Source organism: Cucumis melo, chromosome 1, assembly GCF_025177605.1.
Source record: "Cucumis melo cultivar AY chromosome 1, USDA_Cmelo_AY_1.0, whole genome shotgun sequence".
Taxonomy (NCBI): domain Eukaryota; kingdom Viridiplantae; phylum Streptophyta; class Magnoliopsida; order Cucurbitales; family Cucurbitaceae; genus Cucumis; species Cucumis melo.
In genome coordinates, this window is record NC_066857.1 from 21,577,433 (window position 1) to 21,603,023 (window position 25,591).

A 25,591-nucleotide genomic window follows, 5' to 3' on the forward strand; every position below is an offset into this window, starting at 1 on the left:
ATATCGTCTATCCTCTTACTTCTTACATGATCGTTTACCCTCTTGCTTGCTCCACCTTCCATCTCTAAGAACCTTCTGTAGAAAATCAAAAGCCAAACATAGAAATTCAATTACATATCACCTAAAAATTGTAGTTCCACTAGAAACTTTAAGCATCTCAAAGACAGATGAAATTAAGCTAATAAGGTATAGTTTCTACCAAAAAATATAACACACACAATAATTCATCTCTAATACCTTGGCTTGGAAGCAAGATGAGCCATGAGAGCAGTTGCGGTATTTCTTGCATTGTTTTCCTCAATAAAACTAATTGTAGAGTTAATGATAAGTAGGGTGATGATGCCAACAAAATCTTGCCAATCGAGGGGCTTTCCCTGCAAGTGAGTAAATAGTACTTAGAACAATGAACAAAGGAAATATGAAAGAAAGAAACATAAATAAAAATTCATGTAGCTGAGCATTACTCCTCCATTTGCAAGTGCAATAGCCCTAATTGCACCAACTTCCATGACTCATCATAGAGGATTTTACATGAAACCCAAAAACTTCAAAACTTTGCTTTCCTACAACCATACAACAAGAAAAATTCAGACCAAATTAATAGAACTAACCACAATGCTACTAGTAAGTGAAGCATTACCTTCTTTTCCTCAAGCTTATTGTGGCAAAAACTCTCCAACCTTTTCTCAACAGCCTCACTGGTACAACCCTCTTTGCTACATCTAATATTTTCAAAAACCTCATCAATTGGTATATTTTCATGCAATTAAACAAAATGAGAAAAAGGCAAAGTAATCAAACAACCAAACACCAAAAAGACTTCAAAATGCTCAAATCTGTCTATGTATATGTCACTATTTATCCATGCAAGCACATTTAAATCCTAACTCATCAGAAAAATCCATGATCTACGACCATAAAACAACCAAGAATCGGAGTTAGAACAAGAACAGAGAAGATAAGAAATCAGATGATGTTGAGCCAGTCTGAATCAGAATAAACAATCGAAATCTATCACCAGAGACCGAATCGATAAGAAACCACGATCAATGTGTAGATCTACACCAAATCAATCGATCTACGCACTTCAAGACGTCAATAGAAAAGAAGACGAAGCTAGATCTATGAAAGAAACATGATGGAGCACAAAAGTAACATCAAAGAAATGTGACGACTACGAAAGACGTCAACAGTGCAGTGGTGATGGCGAGACTTGGTTCAGTAGATCTTCAACGGTGATGAGCACAAAGGATGGGACAACGGTGCAGATGTGCTTTGGGGGTGGAAGAATGGGTGATTGAGAAGAGAGGGTTTGGGGAGTTTAGTGTGAGATCAGATGAGAGGGAAGAAGAATGAGTAAAGTGAAGAGAGTGAGGAGAGACTTAATTTTTTTTAAAAAATAAAACAATATAAAAATTAAGGATAGCTTTAATGTCGGTTTTAAACCGACATTAATCCTTCCTCTTTGATATCTGTTTAAAACTAATATTAAACATTCATATTTTAAAAAGCGGTACTAAAGATCCATTTTCATTTTTTTCAACCGACATCAAATGCGATACTTCTTCTAGTGATAACACCTCCCCTTTTGCCAAAAGAGGTCATGACTAGCCATATAATGTAGCTTGAAGCAGACAAAAGTAAGAACATTGCACAATCTATTGAATCCTCCTCTTTCAACATTGATTTTCCCTTTACTCTAGAACAATCTCCCGAAACTTCATAAAAAAAAAATACCTTCCCCCAACCTGTACTAGATTCAACAAAAGCAAGCATCTCTAGAGGATGGAGTGAGAACCAACCAACAACCTACAATCAAAGTGATTCAATAATAAGACGTAAAGATTGCATGTTGATGACATTGTTCATTCTTCTTCTTCAACACTTAGAAGCAAGCTTTATTTCAAATCTCTCTTTGCAACGTTTCGACTATATTTTTCTTTTCAATAATGAGAACCTTAAGATACTCTAATTTAAGGGTGTACGAAGGTTTAAGCTTATATGATTTAAAAATATATGATAGGCACATACCATTTTATTCAAATATAAAAAAAATTTGATTTTTTTTTGAAAAAAATAACAACTTCGTTGTCATTACATAGGGCTTAAGGGTAAAATGTGAAAAAAACCTAAAAAATGAGTAATCAAATAACATAACGTCAAAGTCTTGACAAAGAAAGCAATATTAAAATTTGAAGTTGTGAGAAGGAACAAATTCATAAAATACCAACGATTTCCCTATCAACGCATAATAAACTCCATTGTCATAGACTTGAGCTGAAACTAATAACTTTTCTTAACAAATAAAATGGATGCTCTCCTTATCTTTAGAAATGTTAGCCTATTGAAGTAAAGGAAAATAAGATAGTTTGAAACAAAGTAAAAAAGCTTTATGACTTAAGCTTGTCGCACGTATGGATTAAATAAATATCTTTAAGCTAGTGATTAAAACTCTAGCAAGAAGGCTTAACTTGTGAATTTCAAAACTAAGGACGCATCTAGTAGAAGAAGATCAAATTCTATGTTTGAATCTCTAAATACACGCTTGGGACAAGCTTTGTTAAATTTGGGAGTGTGATACTTATAGAAATACAAGTTATTTAACTCTTTTAATAAGATTAATGAGAGAAAAATAAGAGTTAGCATAGCATTTTGCATCATAATTTGTAAGAAAACGCTTAGTCTATGCATCATAGCCTGGAAGAACCATATCCTTTATATTCGTTAATATTTGGTGTTGTTGAACACAAGATTTTAGAAAACTGAAGACTAGGATGCATGAGGAAAAATGAATACAAGCAAACCATGCGCGGTCAAGATATCACTCTAAAGTTGAAGCATGAATAACGCAGCGCAAGATTAAATGTGGCACAATATCAAAAGAGAACACAAGGACAACCTGGACTCTACACTTTACATCTACTCAATACAACTAAAGCACATCGTCCATAATGCTAAATGAGACAAATATAATGCCTGAAGACATAAAGAATATTCCTAATTTCAACATCCACCAATAATGTGAGCTATCAAAAGCTGTCTCCTGCATCCGACATCTATAAAAAGCAATTGGAGTTTTTCATTAAATCATCATATAACTAGACACACAAGCTACTAGATCAATCAAGATCGAAAGTTACTAAAACTTGCGACACTCTAGTTAACATCCTAAGATTGTATTTTAATCTTCTTTCCATGATAGACACTTATGTGGAGTCAATCAACTAAGTGTGAGAGATCTTAAAATCAATCAAAGAATCGATCAAGATAGCATAAGAGTAGAGTTTAAGTGATTTCATTAGAAAGAGTGAAGAGATTTAAAAGCACGAATGATGTCACGTCCCGCCTCAAAACTCATTTTACGCGACCAATTGGAGGTGTTCCGCCTAGACACTCAACGCATATCTCTCAACGAGATAGCAAGCTGAACGCCTAGTAAGCGAAAATACTTCAACAACCAACCACAACACAACTTCGATAAACACAATACAACGAAATCATAACAAACAACCTTTCTTTATTTACTTAGCAACAAATGTTCTAAATATAATACAAAGCTCATGCTTTCTTTACAACGAAGCTTAAAACATAAACTTTAGGCTATCAACGCCTAGTGCCACTTCTTTAGCTAAACGCCTAGCTTGCTCACCTTATCCTTCTTTTACTTAGCTTCAACGTCTGGTTGCCTGGGAAAGAAAAACTTAAAGAGTAAGTCAAATACTTAGTGAGTGATGTTTTTAGAAATCCTTTTAGGGAATACAATTAAATAAAAAAATGCACTTTATTTTCAAAAACAGGCTTTCAACGCCTCATTTCATAAAACATATAAATCACAAATTAGCCTTTACTTATTCATTTCCACTAAGAACATGATATATTCCCTTGCATAAACTTGGGATTCATCTCACTAGTATCTCTTGGGAATTTTCCTGATTCATTTCTCGTTGCTTAGGCCGTTCACTTAATGCCTTTACTCATTATGTGCATACCACATAATAGTTAGCTCATTTATAGGAATAAAGCTAATGGTTTACTCTCATACAAGAATCACAACCATCAATCAAAAAATATTAGTTCATAAACTTTCTTTTCAAATAAACAACATCAATCATCAAGAACAACGTAATAATGCACGCTTACAACACAAGAATTAGAAAGAAATCTTTCAAAATACTTATTTCCTTTATAAAAATCACTCTAGTTCCTTTTTCTCGCCTAATGCTTCTCAACAAGCAGCTTAGCATTTATTCTCAGAATAACACACCTTATTTAATCATTCCCAATTTTATTTATACTAATCCTTTTTCTTGCTTAGTCATCACTAAGTCTCTCTTAGCTTGTCTTGTCCTACTTATAATTTACACATGTGGACTTATAACTTCTCAGGCCATGCTATCATCTAAAGCTCAACACGTAACCAACTGTTAACTCAAGTTTAGATATTTTCCTTAAAATGCTAAACTTATCTTTTTAAATACTAAACTCTTCCTCGTCTGGTCACCAACTTGCATAACAACATCAAAACGCCTAATTCTTAGTGTTGAACGCGTAATTCCTTCTCACCATGTTGTCAAGCTTCAACGCCAACTACTACTTAAAACTCTTCTTCTTTACACCTAAGAAAAAGTAATCCTTTTAATCAAAATTCTTCCCTCAGCCGAACCCTTCTATTTCGGATATGTGCCTCATAAAAAAATCTGTCTTATATCACTTCATTGAGACTTTGTACAACACCTTCACATGGCGTTGGGAGTAAGACATCATTATAGTTGCAATTCTTTCTATCAACATAATCATTCTCTTGTCCTTTTATATTTCTTGTTAATCATATTCTGTGGCAAAAGTTATTGCTTTGTTATTAACATCGGTTTCTTACTTTATCATAACAACTTTTGTTATAATTATCTAAAGCATGTGTTGGCGTTCATGGCCATATGATTCCTAACTTTTGATCCTAATATCAATTCACATCAAGTGGCAACAATTCACTACTTGAACAAATAAATGATTGAATAACTCATTAAATCAGGTGAAGAGGTTGTTTAGACATAAATAAACTCTTTATTTCTGCTAACCTTTACATGTGTCATAGAAATATGACATATGAGGCTAATTCACACTCATCTCATCTTCTGATCTTATTCATCTCTTTTTCTGTGTTTGATACATAGTTCTCACACACTCTAAATTATGACACATACCTTTTCATAGTTTAATAGATAACCACACCTCGAATATTTGATAAACACTCACTTGCACAAAAAACATTTTTCAATTTTTTAACCATATGTTGCTTATTCCTTATGTTCGACCTTAGTTAATCTTCAAGAAACCTTTGTTTAAATTACATTTTCGTTAGGGATAGGAAAACTTATGGCAGAGCATTACCAACGTATTTAAAGATGCATTACTCATATTCATACACCTCATCATATCATCAGCCACATGTGCACACAACATCACTCATCACAAACCAACAGTCATATCATTGGGGCTTCTAATTTGTAAGTCCATTAGTTCTCCTTTTTAGCTCCTTAAGGGTAATATTGAGAAATAATTGATGGTGTTCAAATTATTTATGGATGGAAAATAGACATGCACAACAAACTTTAGAATAATATTTTACCCTAAATGCTCCTTGTAAACATACAACCCTAAACTAAATTGACTTAGGGTTAGGTGAAGTTTTACCTTTGTAGCTTTGTTTACTCGAATATTTTTGCAGAAACTTGATTGGACCACCACTAGTAGTCACCTACTATCCTCCAGATTCAGAACTGGGTTGTGGAACCCGATAGATGGAGGAGTCGAGAGAGAGATTTGAGAAAGAGAGAGCGATGGAATTGGAAGGTCAATAATTTTATTAAGGTTGAAGATTGGGATTTGTTTTGGTGAAGTATATATTTCGAAAAGAAATTTTTTAAAATCATCAAAAGTCTTTCATAAGTTGAAAAACGCTTTCTTAAATAACCTAATTACATACAACTATTGCACGTAATTAGTTCACTTAATCTCAACACCTCACTTTCCACTTACTATTAGTGAAATTATTCACCATTGTATTTTCTCTTAGTGGGCTTGGTGTCATCACCATGAACCTTCACTTAGCCCACTAAAAGTTAGTGGGATTATCCAACAAAATCTTGGATTTTCCCACGAACTTTAGTCAAAGGGAAAAATGGTCATTGACCATTCAAGTCAAAGTCAAACTCTAACTTTTTACCATTTTGACCCCACTGACTAATGCTAACCTCCCGAGTGTGAATTGATATTCATTTTCTCGAAATTTAAATCATATTTGAATATATCAGTTGGTCAAAGTTTGAATTTTAAAGTCAAAAGTCAACCCTTTTACTTTTTACAACTTTAACCATTTACATCAATTTCGAGCTTCCGCATATGAATCCACATTCATATTTGTTTTGTATTTAAATCTCATTTAAACATAAAACTCTATCTCAAGTCTGAAAATCGACGATTATAACGTATATACTTGTCGATTTCTCTCTCCTTACCTAAATCAAACAATTAGAATCATTCCATCATATTGTTCTAAGTTTATTCCATACAAGCTAGCAGAGGAACCTAATGGACCTATAGATCATGGGCTCCAACTATTCGAGATTAACTGGCTAAACCCTTTTTGACCAAACTAATCAACATTTGTTAACTGGCGTGTCATTCCATTAAAGTCCCCTAGTTGCATTCCCCTGACTATAAATATATTTGAGTCTATTCGATATAACCATGATCAATAAGTTAATCCTTTACAGGTTGTTCTTAACCTTGGCTAGATCAAAATGTCATTTTACCCTCGAAATTACATTTAGTTCTAAGTCCCACTGATCCACTATCGAACAATTGGTTTAAGGTCCAACCTATAAACCAAATCCCTCTCGGGCCAATGAGAGGGTGGGGTCCCTTGTTCAAGACTTGGATTAAGTCCTTAAGGAAACAACCTATCTATTAACCCTAAAATGGATAGGAATGAATTCTCTTGCACCCTATGTCTCTAGCTATTCACCCGATCTTACTCCTAAAATGGGAGACTTATTGAACCAGAACTAGTGAGCTACCCTCACCTATGCAAATATAAGAATAACCGCATGCGAACAGGAGTTCATAGTTAGCTCAGGATTAAGATTAAGTTATCTTGGTCATCAATAATCAAAATAGTTAAAACTGTAAATGGTGTTATAATGTATGAATGAATATTTCATTATTCAATCTTATATAAACTCTTTATATATGATGCTCCTACTTTCATGTCTCTACATGAACAATTCAGATCACATCGTTTGTACTAACTACAAAGCGAGTCGCATCCATAATGTTCTCAAAAAAGGCACCCAAACTTTACTCATATACTATAAACCGTTTAGGCTATATACTCGAACTTAATCCATATTTATGTCTCCATATAAAATTCAAATTTACTCCAGATAACATCGAGACCTTAGTTTATTGGATTCAAGATTATAGTATTCAATTTTACTAACAAAATCTGAATACAATTTTATTGATTAGAATATGGTTTTGAATTACAAACTACAATTTTTAGAACATAAATTCCAACATTTATAACAATTTTATATTAATTTGATTTATATAGAGTATAATGTATTTATTTTAATGTTATAAGGTATAGTTAATTGTAAATATGATTTGTAATTAAAACTATATTAAAAGAAGAAATATATTAGAACAAGATTCATAATACAAATTATATTATTCATATTAATAATATATTGTAGACAATTATATGCATATAAAAATATGATATTTATATACATTAACTAAATATGATAAAATTATTAATTAGTTAATGGTTAATTAATTAAATTAATAATTAAAGGTGGCTTGAAAAAAGGATCATTATTCCCTATAAACAATTAAGAGTTAGTTTAACGGAGAAAACCTAGCAATTTTATTTCTTTTTTTCCCTCTCCAGAAAGAATTCCTCTCACCAAAGTCGTGGAGCCCACACATCCAATTCTTTGAATCCTACGAGAATAATAAGGAAACCCTTGGTGGTAGTGTTCTTGTTGATCAAGTTCGATGAAGGAGCAATAGAAGAGAGGAATTGCTTGAAGACAAGAAATCTTCAAGGGTAAGTTTATCTTAAATTTAGAAGTAAAAGGCATGCCTACAGAATCTGTATGTTTATCTTAAAACAAAAGGCATATTTAGTTCTTCCAATTTTATTGTTCTTTTAAATGAATCATAAGTGGTATGACAACCATACATTTCCACGTAAATTTGATTTCCTTTACCGTGACCATTTTCTAACGACAGACGTTGGCCATCCTTTGACGACTATTTTTCAATAACCATTGCAAGACAACTTTCAACCACGTCTCCATCAATTGTTTTCCAACGACTGCTAACAGCCAACTTCTGGTGTTTGGTTTTTTGACAACCACTACCAACCAACTTCCAATAATCACTTTTCAATATCCATCCTCAACCAACTTCCAATGAATATTTTTTTGACAATCGTCGTCGGTCAACTTCTAGTGTCAACTTTACGACAACTATTGATGACCAGTCTCTAACTATTATTTCTCAACATCTGTACGTGGTACCTCCTACAACTCTCCAACAATTGATTTTTTGTAGCCAACTTTAGACAACTATTTATTCAACAATAGTTGTTACTCTCCTACCAACAACCTTTTTTTTTTCTGTGACTATCATCAACAAACTTTTGACAACCTTTCTGAACATCACCAACCACCTCTAACCATCATCTCCAACAATCAGAAAAATGATTGCTTGAAGCCAATTGTTATATAAAACATTTTTTAAAACAAATTAATAAGTAAAGTGATAAAGAAAAAAAAAAACATATTATATAGTTAGTTAAATGATTCCTAAAAATAAATATAATTTGATAACTAAAAAATCAAACCAAGCATAATAATTAAAAATCACTTAAATAATTTTTGAAACAAAATATAATATGAGTGTTAAAACATCTCTTTAACAAATTCTTTCCAAAGCATTCCCCGCCTTGTTGAGGGATATAACTGAGTTCGGCTGTTGAGATTGTATGTTCCCATAGTCAGAAGTTCATGGATGAAAATATTTCATGGTCGTCCTTATAAATTTCATATATAGAGCAGTATTAAATATTTCTCCAATTCTAATTAGCAAAAACGAATTTTTATCTGGACCACTTTCAAAGAAAATTGCCCACTGAATTCATTGAAGTGTATCAGAATTTAGATGTGAATCATGAAATCCAATTGGAGCAATATATTCAAAAGGGAAGGTTGGTTGCCCCTTTGTCGTTTTTTATTTCAAAAGAAAAAGGAAAAAAAAGCTATCAAACATAAAAAATAAAAATCTCTTTGGAAAGGCAAATTGGCCTCTTTTCCACTGTCACAATGATTGGAAAACTTTGAGCACCAGCAGGCAGCATCAACGATAGCAACTTTACAAGCAAAATTAGGCGAAATATGTAATATCGGTTAAATAATGTATTTACAGATTTTCCACCTACTTCTTAGTCGAGATAAAAAAGCGTGACAATTTTCCGGAGATTTTTTGCCTCTTGACATGTTTCCATGAGCAACCTACTATCATGAAATGCAAAGCAAATGACCTGCTGCACGTGCGAAATGATGTCCATATTACACAACCTGCAACTTTCAACAAACCCATGAGATGGAACAATGCAATGATACATAATTTCATTTTAAAATTTGTGAACTATAAATTAAACACAAAATTCAACTTTATATCCACGACTTTGAATTTTTAATCTTGCGTTTAATAAGATCGGTGGTAAATTTCACAAAAAGTCAAATAGGTAAAAGATTTATTGGACAGGGATCTATGAGAAGTTTTGAAGTTCAAGTACTATTAGACACAAAATTGAAGCTTTAACAACCTATTTAAAATTCAAACACCTGTTGGACAATTGGATTTTAACCATAATTTTATTATATATATACATACATGTAGATAAATCACAATAAGCAGTGGATAGAACATCTGATACTATTTAGACATAATCATAGCAGCCGAACTTATGTATTTACTATTTAGACAAAAAGCTAGGTGAGTTCGAGACGGCCTTCAAATATCACTGGAGAACAAGGACAATTGTTTTCTATATTATCTATTAAACACTAAACAGGCCCTCATGCAGGCATCTATCTAAGTTTACTCCTTAATGGTTAAAACTGCTTCTGTGGTCCCTTCACTTTCCACTGTGTAGTAGGGTTGTTAACTTTTAGATGAATTTCCCAATTTAACCCAAGTCCCAGATAGCTTTCCTTCATTGTTAGGAGGTGAGGAGGTAGACCGTGGTTGATCGGGTTTTGAAAATTCAAGCCGTTGGGCATTTGATGGCTGAAAACTCTAAACAGTGCCCAAGCTGATATCTGTCACCGCAAATCAACTTTTAAACCCAGTGATCTGGTGATGGTTTATGTTAAGAACCGTTCACCTGCTAGATCTTATTACAAACTCTCAGACAAGAAATCCATTATGGCCCCTCATCAGATTATAATTATAAGAGAATCCAAATTCAGATGGAACATCAATCTCTTTTTATAGAATAACAAATCATTCCTCAGTGTACAATAAAAACGAATAAGAGTGCGATAGCCAGCATAAAACCTCAAACTATCATCTTTCTTTATAATTAATAACGCCATACTTGAGAAAGGACTTGTGTTTGGCCGGAGTATCCCCGCCAACATTTCTTTCATCAGACGTTCATTCTCATCCTTTTAAAATTGTGGATATCAGTATGCTCAAACATCTACCAGTCCCGCCCTTAGAATTAATTCAATTGGATGATCTTTTACTTCTAGTCAGTGGCAATCCATCTAGAGGCTCAAACACAAAAGCAAATGTTGAAGGATTAATCAAATTGCAAGGATGATGGGGAATTGCTTACAGAAGCCTCAATACTCAAGAGAAGCTCCAAAGGAAATTTCCTAATTGGTCTCTGATCCCTTCTATGGGCTGCCTTTGCTTTAGAGAGATGGAAACAGTTGATCACCTGTTTTTACATTGTGATTTCGCTGCTAGAGAGTGGAGTAACTGTTTAGGAGGGGTGCACCAAGCTACGATGGTGAGCACTCCTTAAAAGGTTAATTTAATATCATGTAGGCAGATGGCCCACATATCGGATATTAAATTAACCTTTTAAGGGGGAGGGCTCACTTTAATACTCTTGGGTTGAATAGCTGCCTTCCTAAGAAGGTCGATGACTAGATGATGGATAGTCTAAATGGGAGAAGCTTTCATGGAAAAGAAAAAATCCTTTGGAGTTGCACTTCCCATGCGCTTTTATGGAATCTTTTTTTCTTTTTTTTTTTTGGATAAAAGAAATGATTTCATTGATATATGAAATATAGAGAAGGGCTGTGCCCAAGACCAATGGAGTTGCATAAGATTTCTCCAGTTGGTTTAGAGGGAGGAAAGATCATAAGAGTGAAAAAGGGAATTGCCTTACACCAGCTCATGGCATGATAAATAATAAGGTTGAAGAAACAGTCATAGGAGCTTTTCTTCTCAGTGAATAGACTTTTGTTTCTTTCCTTCCAAATGATCCACGGAAAAGCTCGGATCGTAAAGTTACAGTACTGCTTCAAAATTGAAGTCTAAAGAGAACCTTGAAATCTAACCAAGGAGCAGACATCACTAAGATCTCACTCTCTTCTTCTAAAAATTCTATCATTCCTCTCACCCCAAATATCTCACAAAAACGCTCACACACTGCTAACCACAAAAAGCAACCTTTTTCTTTGAAAGGTGGATTGAGAAGTTCACTAATCATTGCTTGATTGTCATGCTGTCCTGCATAACTAATACCAAAACATGTAGAAATAAGCTCCACACAATTGTCGTGTAATGGAACTCCCAAAAAAGGTGATTAAGGTCTTCCTCTGCCTTCTAACAAAGAATATAGCAAAATGGTCCCATAAGAGAAGTTCTTTTCCTCACTACCCAATGTAAAGTATTAACATGACCAAGTAACACTTGCCACATAAAAAAATCTCACTTTCTTAGGAATCTTGAGCTTCCAAACAACCTCAGACATAGACTCTATGCTCGAGATGCTCGAGAAGTATCCAACAAAGATTTGAAAAAAGATTTACAAGAAAAGCCTAAATTAGGACTAATCGGATATCCTCTCCCCACTCTAAAAGATAACTCTCAATGAGAGACAAAAAAGAAACAACCTCAGTCGTTTCTTTATCAATCAAATTACAATGAAACCCAAAGGAAAAAGATAGAACTTTCAAATCTCACCAAAAAATCTGAAATAGGACAATTTTTAAAGGTAGATAAGTGATACAAATGCAGAAAAAAAAAAAGAAAGAATATTATCTCCCACCCACTGATCCTCCAAAAAATAAGTGTCCTTACCATACTCCACAATACGAGTAAATAAAGAGAACGAAGGTAATTCAAAAGCATTGCTAATCCAGGGGATTTTATACTACCTTCAACCCTTTGTGATATCCATTTAGAGGGATGGTTACCATATTTACTCAATGATTTTGTGCCACAAAGCCTCTGGTTCATGATAAAAGCGCCATAGCCACTTTGCCAACAAAACTCTATTGCAATTCCTTAAGTTACCAATCTCCAAACCCCCTTGATGCAACAAACCCCCTCACTTCTCCCGGCTAACAAGATGAGAACTCGTTCCTTCATAAATACCATTCCACATAAAGTCTCTTATGTACTTTTCTAAACTCTTACAAACCAAACCGGGAATCCTAAACAGAGAGAAATAGTACATTGGAACACCTGAAAGCACAGCTTTGATCAAAGTTAATCTTCCCGCTTGAGAAAAAAAGCATTGTTTCCAAGATGCAAACCTCCCGCAAATCAAAGCGGAGAGATCACCCATGTCTGAGCTGGACACCTTGTAAGCAATTCGTGATAGAAAGCTAGACATCAAACTTGTCATCCCTCAAATTTCTTCTGAAGCTAAGAGACCACAAATGTCTGGGGTCCCACAAACCCATTTAGCAAGGAGCTATATTCTTATCTTTCAAATTTTGAATTCCAAGACCCCAGTGGAGAGTGGTTTAATGATCCTATCCCAGCAAACCAGATGAGATCCATTTTGGGTGGTATCCCCTATTCATAGGAAATTTCTATAAATTCTTCTCAATTTTATTGGCCACCATGATAAGAAGCTTAAATAAGTACATGTAATATCTAGGAAAATTGGATAGTCACCTGAAGAAGAGTTAGCCTGCCACCTTTAAAGATATGTTGATGGTTCCATGATGATAATCTTTTCTCAATCTTTTCCACGATGGGGTCCCAAAAAGAAACTGATTTTGGTTTGCCAAACAATGGGAGGCCGAGGTAGGAACAAGGCCATCGATTGAATTTGCAATTATATCTAGTGCCAAGCCGAAACAAGTCCTAAGGAGGTGTGCAAATGCTGAATTTCCAACTTGTTGAGGTTAATGCTGAACCCTGTTTCCTTTTCGAACGAATCGATGATGGCGAAGTGTTTATCAATAGCATCCTCTTTTAGTTCAAAGAAAAGAATGGTATCCTCAGCAGAGAGGAGGTGGTGAACCTAGATGGAATTGAACCCCATTTGAAAACCTTTCATTCGATGAAATGGAGCTAGCTTCAATAAACATTCTGCAGAGGCAATCCATGACAATGATGAATAGGAAAAGTGATAAATGGTCCCCCTGTCTAAGACCCCTTGAGGCATGAATCTTTCCTCAAGGGCGACCATTGATTAAGTTTGAGAAGTTGGCTGTGGAGATGCGACCTCTAATCCCTTTAGACCAATTTGATGTAACTTTTACCCTAAGGACAAGATCAAGGAAATCCCAACCAACTGAGTCAAATGCTTTTTCAATATCAATCTTAACTATGATTACCTGTCTCTTCTTCCTAGCACAATCTTCAATATCTCATTTGTAATCAAGGAGGCATCTAATATCTATATTCCTTCGACAAAAGCAGTTTGGAAGCAGGGATATGGTATAAGGAAGAACCTTCTTGTCTTTCGGAAAGGACTCTGGCAATGATTTTGTATTGATGAAATAAAGACTGATTGGCCTTTAGTCTCCTACCAATCTTGCATCAATCTTCTTTGAGATGACATTTCATTCATGCAAGAATTGATGATACCGTTTCTAAAAAAAGTCTTGGAATACACCTAAAATATCTTCCTTTAGAGTGGTCCAGTGTTTTTTTTAAGAATTCAACGGTGTATCCATTTGGGCTAGGAGTTCCATTAGATCCAAGGTTTTTGGTGGCATCCAAAATTTCCCTCTCAAGGAACAGAAGCTACAGTTGATTCGCTTGTTTTTTCTTTTTTTTTTTGGGAAAAAAGGAGACAAACTTCTTTATTAAATAGAACTCAAAGTACAAGAGGATTATACAATGAGAAAAATAAAGAAGCCAAAAAATAGGATTAGGAATCGCACCCAAACATCTCAACTAGGTTGACAACCCTTTAGCACAACCATCATATCTAATGATACATCAAATAATCCATAGAAACTCTTACAAAAACAAAGTAAAAACCAAATAAGGCAAAAACGGAAGAAACATAAGGATTACAAGGATTAAACAGGTCCAAAATAAGACTAAAATAAAACACCAAAGGCGAACATTAGTAAGTAAAAATATGAGATCTTCAGCAAAAGACTTCAACAAGATTTTTCGTCATGAGATATGGCCGAGAATTCAGCACGAGCTATTTAGGTTGTGAGATGAAGGCCGACCAATTTAAGCATAAACCTTGAATGGAGTAATCACTAAATTCATTGTTCGAAGTGCACTAAGCTGCTGTATTTCTTTTTGCATTGTCTAATCTTTTGAGCCAACCCCTCACCTTGTCATGAAAGATCGTCGATTACGTTTGAACCAAAGTTCCACAAGCAATGCTTCGGATGTTTTCCCAAATTATTCTATGTCGCTTTGGTAGAAACGGGTCCCTAAGCAGCTGAAAGATGTTCAAGCTTAAAGATCCATCAAATACCCAAGCCACTTCGTAAAGGGAGAACAGATTCCCCCAAGAGTTGGCTGAATAAGAACAGTTCATAAATAGGGAACCGAGGGCAAACTGCCGAGGATCTTTCTTTGCATAATCGAGGAGCAATTTCGAAGGCCAAAAAGCATAATCCAGATCAATACATTTACTCTCCTTGGACTGCTGAATTTCAACAGAGCTTTGAATATTCCTTTATCCAAAGGGGATGATGAAGCGAGGTGGGCTGAAAGAGACTTAACTGAAAAGTTGCCCGGGTTGGGTGACCAATGACTTCTATCATCCAAATTTAGCACCCTTTCAGAGGATAGTAGATAAAGCAAAGCTTAGAAATCTGAGATTTCATGTTCTTCTAATAGTCTTCGGAAAACAATTGCCCAAGACATAGTGGAATTATCCCATCACCAGGTAGTAATGCAATTCTGAAAAGCTTAGGGAATTGAAGATTAAGGGGATATCACCTATCCATAAGTCTGTCCAAAAAGCAATTCTTCAGCTATTGCAAAGAACATTGCCGGGGCTTCCACCTCCCTCCAAGCCCTTGAAAAGCTAACCTAGGGACTCTTCAAACTATCGTCGGATTTACCCACCGTGTGCCAATCAAAGGGTTCTTTCCCATGAAAACTTCTTATAGGATCCCAGTTGTTAATCTGTGGGAGACTTCTATGTCCATTATCCTTGATATAAAGACTCTCATGGAAAGCGGTAAGTTCAGCCACAATCTCTTTTTTTATAAGAAGGTTGTTCCCCTTTCTAGATAGAATTTTTGTCATCAAACATTTCCTCTTTTTAGCATTCATAAGACGATCGAAATAGGAGGAATTCATATCTCCGTCTTTAAGCCACCTCTTACATTTTTGTCTCCAGGATATTTCTTCTTTTGTATTTATGGAATGAATTTGTGCTTTAAGTTGCCTTTTCGTTCCAATGTCAGATAGAGTCAGGGAGTTATTCTCTTCAAGAGTGTCGATACCAGCAAGCTCAAATAGCAATCACTTCAGGAATAGAAGGCAGCAAAATGTTGATTTGTTCCGATCTTTGACCACAGGTTTGAAAGTCTTAAACTTCTGTATGGTACCATAGATCGGCCAACCAATGAGGGGATTAACGTGCCACCATTTATCAAGTAGAGGCAAAGGTGCTAGATGTCCTCAAAGCAAAAAGGAAGAAGACCCCAATTAATATTTCCAAGCTTTAGCATAATGAGAAAATGGTCTGATGTTGGCCTATTGAGCTTTCTTGTGGTAGCTTCCTTACACTTGTTGAGGATGGAATCTGTCACGAGGAATCAAACGATACAAGTCAAAGAAGGGGAATCTATCCACTAAGACCAAGTATAGAGCCCAGGAATTAATCGATACATGTCAAAGAAGGGGAGTCTATCCACTAAGACCAAGTATTGAGCCCATTTTTATCTATGAATATGTTGAAGTTTCTTATAATTCTCGTGATCAGTCCTTAAATTTCTCTTGCTTCCATCTTATCATGTTGAAATCGCCACCCAAAATCCAGTTTCCATGCAAAGAGCTGATAGGTCTTCTAACTCTTGCCAGAAGACAAGTATTTCTCTATAACAGAAGAGGTCGTAAATACCATATAACCAAAAATTAAAGCCATCAACTATAGTAATGAGCATAATGAGAGTGCATTGACCTTTAGCAATGTCTGATATGGTAAAGGCAAGGTTATTCCATATAAAATGAATACCTCGATGAACCATTTGCCTCTAATGAAGTCCATCCAATGTTACAAGAGCTCCAGATAGATTTGATGAAGAGTTGTTCAATATGAATAGTTTTTGTTTCTTGATGGATGACAATGGTTGGGCTGTGTACGGAAATCTATGAATAGTTTTTGTTTCTTGATGGATGACAATGGTTGGGCTGTGTACGGAAATCTCTCATTTCATAAGGGCCCGCTTCCTAGCCTCTATGGCCTCTGACATTCCACGAGATGACGATCATGACGAAGTGGATCGTCCACCATGGATGGAGGAAAATGGTGGCTTGTCATAATTAATGGGTGAATGAAAACCTGTTAATTCCCTGATAAGAAGTTGTTTGTTCGCAATCTTGTGGTTCTTATTTGCCGCATGAGCAAAATGATATAGCGTTCGGTCTTGGATAGCCATGGTTGGATAAATTTTAAGTAAAACTCAGTCTTCTAGTCCCTCTTCGCAATCAGATTCTGGGTGAGGAGTTGAGATATTGATGGGGTCAGGAGTTGTAGTTGCTTCGCCTTCAACCATAGCTTGTCCAATGGTAGTGTCCTGTAACATGAGGGGTATGGGAGGAGGAGAGGTGGTGGAGCAACGTTGAGAGGTAGGGGACTCAAAAGATAATTGTTGGAGTTGATTTCCTCACTAGATGTTGGTTGAATATTTGTTGCCTAGCAGAAAACAGGTTCATTTATTATTGACAACAATGATTTTGTAACCTAAAGATGTGGTATCTGTAGGTAGTTTGGGGAGAGTTATGTCGAGCTGGGTTGAAATTGGGGCTAGGTCAGTGTTCGATATTGGGTTGGGTCTTTGTGGTGGGTTGATGGTTTGGTTTCCTAGTAGGGCAGTTGGGTATTTTGTTGGGTTGGGCTTTTGGTTATTTGGGTTAATGGTGGGTTTATTGAGAGGCTTGAGGAGATGGAACTTGTGGGGTTGTAGGCGTGGAGTTGGATGGAGGTAGGCCATGTTGAGATGTAAGCATGGAGGTGGGTCAAGCTCGAGTAAGTGGAGCGGTGGGTGAAGAACGAGGAGGTGGTGGCAAAGAAATTTCAGGTGGAGAAGTGGGACTAGAGCCAAAGGTATGGGTCCACAAAACCATACGGCCAACTAAATTGTCCACAAAACCACTGACTAAATTGTCTAGTGGAGCCGAAGGTATGGTTGCAGCAACGATAACTTCAAATTCATTTGTCATTTTGTGCTTGGACTTTGTTCGGTTTGGGTTGAATCTGAACATCCTCTTTGATTGACAGTGTACAATTTAGTCGGCGGTATGATTCCGTGGACCAAGTAGCCAATATAGTTCTCTATTGAGAAGAAAGGGTAAATGTGGATGGAGAAAGATGAGGAGTAGGAGGATGGTATCCATACCTCAACCAGAATAAATCCATTGATTTTTATGGTAGTGTCCATTAGGTCAAGACAAGATAGTATCTTTCCATTGTATAGTTGTCTCGTCATACTGATTACCTATAGATTTGAAAGTATCATTGTCCCACCTGTCGAGAGGCAGGTTTCTGATTTTGATCCAACCCCTCGTAAAAAGGGGCAACTTGATTTTTGTATGGAAGGATCAGATCCCATTGACCGAATTTCAGATGAAAAGGACCGACTTGTACCAATCCTTAATTTTGCATAAGGTGGCTGCTTGTTCCTCACTTTCACATCTTAATGGAGCAAACCATCAACCCACCACAAAGACCCACCAATGCATTTAACAACAAATTCACAACCTTAACTAGTTTGGGTTCAATATCGAGCATTTCTAACGAAGTTGCCACTTCATCCACCACCCAAATTTCCTGTTTCACCAATTCATCATCATGGTGCACCATAATGTCCAGCTCTCTCTTCAAGCATCGATGATTTGGACATTAATTTTTATTACAATGGAAGCATATTCAGCTTGGTCTTTAACACATACAGATGCCAATTAAGTTTAACTCTTGTTGGCAAGCTAGTTCTGATATATACCAAATTTGAACCAAACCATTTATTTGGTCCAAACCCAACTGCAAAATATTCAACTTGGTTCAGTTCGATTTTTTGATTTTATATTTAATACATACGAGTTGGTTCAATTATGAATTCTGCTTTCAAATCCAAAACTAAAAAACTTCAATGAAGATAGGATTTTCAGTTTGGTTCACTTTGGTTTTGTCATTTGATTTGGTTAGGTCGATTTTAATGTTCTCTACTTGTTCTTCAATTCACTATCTGATAGATACTTATACACAACAGTGGTGACTACTTTTCCTTGTGCATCTTTTAGGGTGACCAAATTCTGTAGTGTGTTAGGGCATTTTGACCCATTTGGGTCATCTGAATCGTGTCATTTGTAGCTTTCAAAGTTTGACCAATATCTATGCTTCCTCTTCCGTCGAGTTATCTCACTATCTTTAGTGAGTTGGTGCATCTTCATCTTTCTTTTTAAGGCGCTCCACAACTCAACTCCCATTGCTTTCTTGGTATGTTCCTCCTCTTCCACCACACAGTTGTTTTACTTCATCGATTATCGTTCTCTTATGGATCCATAACTTCCACTTCCCTCAACAGTTTCGTTATATTTACCCTATATAATCTTTAGTTCAATCGTCTACCATAACTCATCCTTCACGAAGGTCAACTCCATCGCAATTGTGGTCCAAACACTGTTGTATTTTAGCAAACTTTTGGGGAATTTGAGTTTCCACACCAACGTGCAACAATGTGTGTGTATGGCCAGATGAATTTACCATTTAGGCAAAAAACCAACGTTCAAGATCTCCCCCTTCTCTATGCTCTAAAGAGCTGCAAGACAAATATGCCGAAAGATGAAATTTACCTGCCCTTCCCCCTGCCTTCGAAAAGGCTCTCTAGCTTTCTGTAACCAAACAAATATCCCATGGACCCCACACAAACAATACAAACTCACTCCCACATAAAACAACTTCCATTTCACACGTATTACATCATTCTCCTCTCCCTTTCTCTCCCTCATTCCTTCGAGTGTACACTTAAGTTATCGAGGGCTATCATGTTTGTTGTTATCCTGGCATCTTTGTTACTACCTTTGTACGGGCTGAGTAAGAAGCCTTGGACTTATGAGTTTAGTTTGTTTGGAAAGGATGGGGCTCATTTCATTTTATTACTTTGTTTCCATTTCAAAAAAACATAATAACTATAGGTACGTCAAAGTCAATTTTTATTAATTAAGTATAATCATTGATGGACTAATTCTTTTTCTTTACGAATAAACTATTATTAAAAATCAACATCTGTAAAAATACTCACTATGCGAAATTCTAATTCACTTTACGGTCAACTAAGAAAAAAACTACACGCATACCTGCTAGCTTCTATTAAAGATAAATGATCATTGTGGGGCTTCTCTATCACATTCTTAACCTACAAATTCCAAGATAAACAAAACAGAAAAAGAATTTAATAAAAAGACTTATCCAAATAAAGTTATCAACAATAAAATTAGATGACCTAAGCAGTTGACTAAAGGGACAAACTTTTTTTTAAAAAAAAAGAAACAGTTGACTGAAGGGCCCTTACAATTCATTCTCTATTGTATTAACCAGCAGGCGACTTACATTTTAGACGATCAAAGTTGGGAAAGATTTAGAAATGGTGTTTAAACTATTTTCTGACTCTAAAAAAAAGCACACTGTAAAAACTCTTAACCTCCCACTCGCCTGCCTTGGTTTGACGGTAATCAAGAGCTTCAACAGGGTATGTTTTCCACACAAAACTCTCATCCAACTGCTGTAAAGTTGTCTGCACATCAGTATGCTCACCCACCAGTTTCTTCAATTGAGAAACATGAAAAACAGGATGAATCAGCGACCCCTCGAGTAACTCAAGCTTATATGCCACCGGTCCAATCCTCTCAAGGATCTTATAAGGACCAAAATATTTGGCCGAAAGTTTTTCATTCCTCTTTCGCCTCAAGGACAGCTGACGATATGACCGTATCTTTAAAAAACAAGATCACCCACACTATATTCGACATCGCGTCGCTTTTTATCTGCATATTTCTTCATTTGGTCTTGGGCTAACCGCAAATTTTCCCTTAAGGATAATATCATCTCATCCCGTTCCTTCAACTGCTCATCTAAAGTAACATTAGAAGTGACTTGAGCACCATAAGATAACAGAGGAGGTTTCCGCCCATAAACGACCTGAAAAGGTGTCATACCCAAAGCCCTCTGGAAAGTGGTATTGTACCAATACTCAGCCCATGAATCCATTCCTTAGGCTTTTCATTACAAAAGCATCTCAAATATACTTCAACTCCTTTATTCACTACCTCGGTTTGACCGTCGGATTGCGGGTGATACGCAGAACTTCTATTCAGTTTTGTACCCGCTAAATGAAACATTTCCTTCCAAAAATTGCTAAGAAACACCCGATCTCTATCCGATACAATGGATGTAGGGAATCCATGCAGCCGAACCACCTCTCTAACAAATAATTCTGCCACTGTCTTTGCAGAATACGGATGTTTTAGTAGTAATAAATGGCCATACTTACTCAACCGATCTACAACCACAAAAATAACTTCAAAACCAGCTGCCTTAGGTAAGCTCTCCACAAAGTCCATAGATATATCACTCCAAACTTGTGTAGGGATAGTCAAAGGAAGTAGTAAACCAGCCGGGGACAAGCACAAAGTCTTATTTCGTTGACAAATCAAGCATTCGGCACAATACTTCTTAATAACAGCTTTCATGCCCTGCCAATACAACTCCCCTGCAATGCGTTTATAGGTACGAAGAAAACCAGAATGGCCCCCCACAGCAGAATCATGATAGCTATGCAATATATGTGGTATCAATTTGGACGACTGCGATACTACTAGTCTGTCTTTGTATCTCAACATACCATTGCATATCTTAAACTTGCCATCTTGTTGTGCAAGATCGCCATTCAAATCAGCCACAACCTTTCTCAACTTTTCATCCTTCTCCACTTCCTCTTTAATAATATGCAAATCAAGAAAAAATGGAGCTGTTATATTACACAGTTGTACAGTAGGAGGAATTCTTGACAACGCATCTACTGCCTTATTCTCAATTCCTGGTTTGTATTCCACATCGAAAGTATAGCCCAACAATTTAGCTAGCCATCTTTGATATTGCGGTTGCACCACACGCTACTCTAATAAGAATTTCAATGATTTTTGATCAGTTCGCACAATAAATCGGTTGCCCAACAGATAAGGGCGCCAACGTTGCACAGCTAATACCACAGCCATCAATTCCCGCTCATACACTGGTCTGCCCCTGTCTCTGATGGCTAATGTATGATTGTGAAAAGCAATAGGACGCTTGTCTTGTATTAATACAGCTCCCACGCCATACCCCGAAGCATCAGTTTCAATCTCAAAGGGTCTATCAAACATAGGTAAGGTCAATACCGGTAAAGACATCATCGCTTTTTTGAGCATTTCAAACGCTTGTTCTGCTTCGGAAGACCAATTAAACCCTCCTTTCTTGAGTAATTGGGTTAATGGGGCTGCCATAGCACCATATTGATGTACAAATCTCCGGTAGTATCCCGTCAATCCAAGGAAACCACGGGTCTCGCGTATGTTTGTTGGCTTAGGCCAATCAGCTTTGGCCTTGATTTTTTCCAGATCCACTTCTACGCCCTTGTCTGATATGAGATGTCCCAAATACTCAACTCTAGCCATACCAAAACTACATTTCTTTTGATTTGCAAACAACTCATGCTTTCGCAAAACCAAGAAAACTATCTCTATTTGAAACATATATCTATCGACTATAGATCAATATATCATCAAAGAAGACGAGAACAAACCTCCTCAAATACAGCTTGAAAATCGAGTTCATCAGTGATTGGAAAGTAGCCGGGGCATTAGTAAGCCCAAAAGGCATCACAAGAAACTCGTAGTGGCCTTCATGTGTCCGGAAAGCAGTCTTCTCTATGTCTTCGTCTACCATTCGGATTTGATGATACCCGGCCTTCAAATCAATCTTAGTAAATAATGAAGCTCCTCCCAATTCATCAAATAATTCTTCTACCACCGGAATCAGAAACTTATCCGGAACAGTAACATTATTCAAAGCTCGATAATCAACGCAAAATCTCCAGCTACCATCTTTTTTTTTAACTAACAATACCGGGCTTGAGTAAGGGCTCACACTTGGCCTTATGATCCCCGAAGCTAACATTTCACTAACTAATCTCTCCATCTCTTCTTTTTGATGATAAGCATATTGATACGGTCTGACATTAACCGGATTTGTACCCTCCTTAAGATGTATATGATGTTCTATACTCCTCCGTGGTGGTAGCTTCTCTGGCCAATCAAAAATATCACTAAACTGATTCAGTACTGGAATCAGCCTCTCTTCAGTTTCTCCTCTCTCTTTTTTTTGATCAACCATTAATTCATTCAACTCAACAATTTTGATTGATCTGCACTCGATCAAATAACCATGATCCTGCTTCTCCCAAGTCTTCATCAAATTCTTCAGACTTACCCTTGCTTTAGTAAGACTCGGATCTCCCTTAATACAAATTTGTTTCTCATTATCATAGAATGTCAATGTCAAATTCTTCCAATCACATACAGTCACCCCTAAGGAATACAGCCATTGCATACCGAGGATCAAATCAACTCCTCCAAGCTCTAATGGCAAAAAATCTTCCTTCACTGTCCACTCATTCATTTTAACTTCTAACGATTCACAAACTCCCTTCCCCTATATTGTCGTCCCTGATTCAAGGATCACCCCGTAATGAGCAGTCTCTTTAATTGGTAATTGTAAAGAATTTACCAATTTTTCGAACACAAAGTTATGTGTGGCGCCACAGTCAATTAAAATCACTACCTCCTTATCTTGCAATGATTCCCTAACTTTCATTGTTCTCGGATCATTCAATCCAACCACAGAATTAATCGAACAATTCTACACAAGCTGTAGTGTGAGACTGTACCTCTGCAGTTCTTAACTCAGCGACCTCAGCTTCCACTTCTTCAACAATTTCCAATTCTTCATTATTATTATTTACTACAAACATCCTGAGTTCTCTTTGTTCTTTCATTTTGCACTTGTGATCAGCAGAATATTTCTCATTACACTTGAAACAGAGCCCTTTTTCTCTTCTTAGTTGGAACTCTGCATCAGGTAACCTCCTAGAGGTCCCTTCCTTCCGTATTTCTCCAGCATTTGGACTTTTCAATGTAATTGTTCTTATTGGAAACGTAGTATTTACTTTATTTTCTTTGTTTTGTTGATAATGGTAAGACTTCGTGCCTGTCGCTAATTGTGATGAATATTTCCCGCCAGCATATCCCTTCAAATTCGCTTCGTTTCTCAGAATTTCTCTATTCTCCACTAGCTGAGCTGTTAGCATCATTTCAGCCAATCCTTTTGGTCTACAAAGAATAACTTCGGCTCGGATCCGTGGAAACAATCCAGTCATAAACGTTTCTTCAACAACTCGGTCTTCTAGATCGGACAGAGGCACAACTAACTTATCGAACAGATTTCGATACTCCTCTACCGTCGTCTCCTATTGAATTCTCAAAAAACGGCCCCAAACAGTTCCTTCCCTAGTAGATCGAAATCGTACCAGCAACCTCTCCTTCAGGTTAGACCAACTCACAAATTTCTCTCTTTCTTCCTGCGAACGATACCAGTTAAGCGCCGGTCCATCAAAACATATTGTTGATACCAGCATTTTTTCCGATTTCGTTAATTTGTGGATCTGAAAATATCTTTCCGCCCGAAACAACTAGGATTCTGGATCGCGCCGGTAAATACTGGCATCTCCACCTTCTTAAACTTACTTCTATCGGCCGAAACCTCATCCATATCGGATTTCCTCTCTGCACTGGTTTCTCTAATGTCGCGGCTGGAAGTCGCTTCGCTCACTTTCGATTTCATCGCTGGCGAGTCCCGAACATTCGACTCGATCATTCGTTCACTGATAATGGATCTTTCTTTCGCATTGGCTTCCATATACGACAGAATGGCTTGTTGTTGTTTCTCTGATTGCAAGCGCATCATTTCCATATTCTTCGATAATTCTACCAACGCCGATTCAATTACCGGCATCTTCATTAACTCTTTTTAAATTCCGGCAACTTCCTGCTCAAACGACTCCATCCTTTCTTCGATTCTTGCTTGCACCATTATTGCTTTCCCTTAAGGATCGTTTCGGCTCTGATACCAATATGATAGGTATCGATCGCTAGTAAGAATATTCAGCAGTTTAATGCTAGTAAAATCAGTAGGAAATGGAATTGAGGAGATCTCAATTCATTTACAAGTATTTGTCACAATCTCTCTTGCCTTCTCCGCTCAAAAAATGCAAGATCTAACTCACTCCAAAAAGCCCCCACCAATCTCCCGCCTAAAACCTTTTATAACATTTCTCACCGACTTCCTATTCTCTCAACCACTTCTAACAAACTTTCTAAGAATAACCCTTTATTACAAAAATGCCATCCCCACTAATTCTTTCTCTTATTTCTCCTGCTGTACTGGAACAATATTGGAGGTCTAACACTTTTGTCCCCTGGTTTGAGTTAGGTTGAGTGGGAAAAAAAACCATTCAACGTTTGGCCCACTGTTTCTAAAAAGTGGTGGATGTGTTCCAATTCTGTTTTAATATCCCTAATTTCCAACCCACCAGAAACGGGTGGAAGTGTTCCAATTCTGTTTTAATATCCCTAATTTCAAACCCACCAGAAACGGGTGGATGTGTTCCAATTGTTTTTTAATATCCCTAATTTCCAACCCACCTTTTCACTTCCCCATGAATATCTCACCAACTTCTACAGTGCACGTGGTACGTCTCATCATCTCTCTCCCATTTGCAACCTCTCATCTCCCTCATCTTCTCTC

The 25,591-nt window shown here is 36.6% G+C and overlaps 1 protein-coding gene across 3 annotated transcripts in view; it reads right to left on the reverse strand.

Annotated features, from left to right (window-relative positions):
- Nucleotides 1–9,259: 9,259 nt before the first annotated feature.
- Nucleotides 9,260–25,591, reverse strand: part of LOC103489683 (uncharacterized) — a 28,043-nt gene continuing 11,711 nt past the window's right edge. For all 3 annotated transcript variants that reach the window (XM_008448944.3, XM_008448945.3, XM_051081178.1), the window contains exons 5-6: nt 20,050–20,108; nt 9,260–9,644 (exon numbers count right to left, since the gene is read on the reverse strand). In XM_008448944.3, coding sequence (XP_008447166.1) covers nt 9,509–9,644; nt 20,050–20,108 — 195 coding nt within the window. In that variant the 3' untranslated portion in view covers nt 9,260–9,508. The remainder of the gene's footprint in view (nt 9,645–20,049; nt 20,109–25,591) is intronic.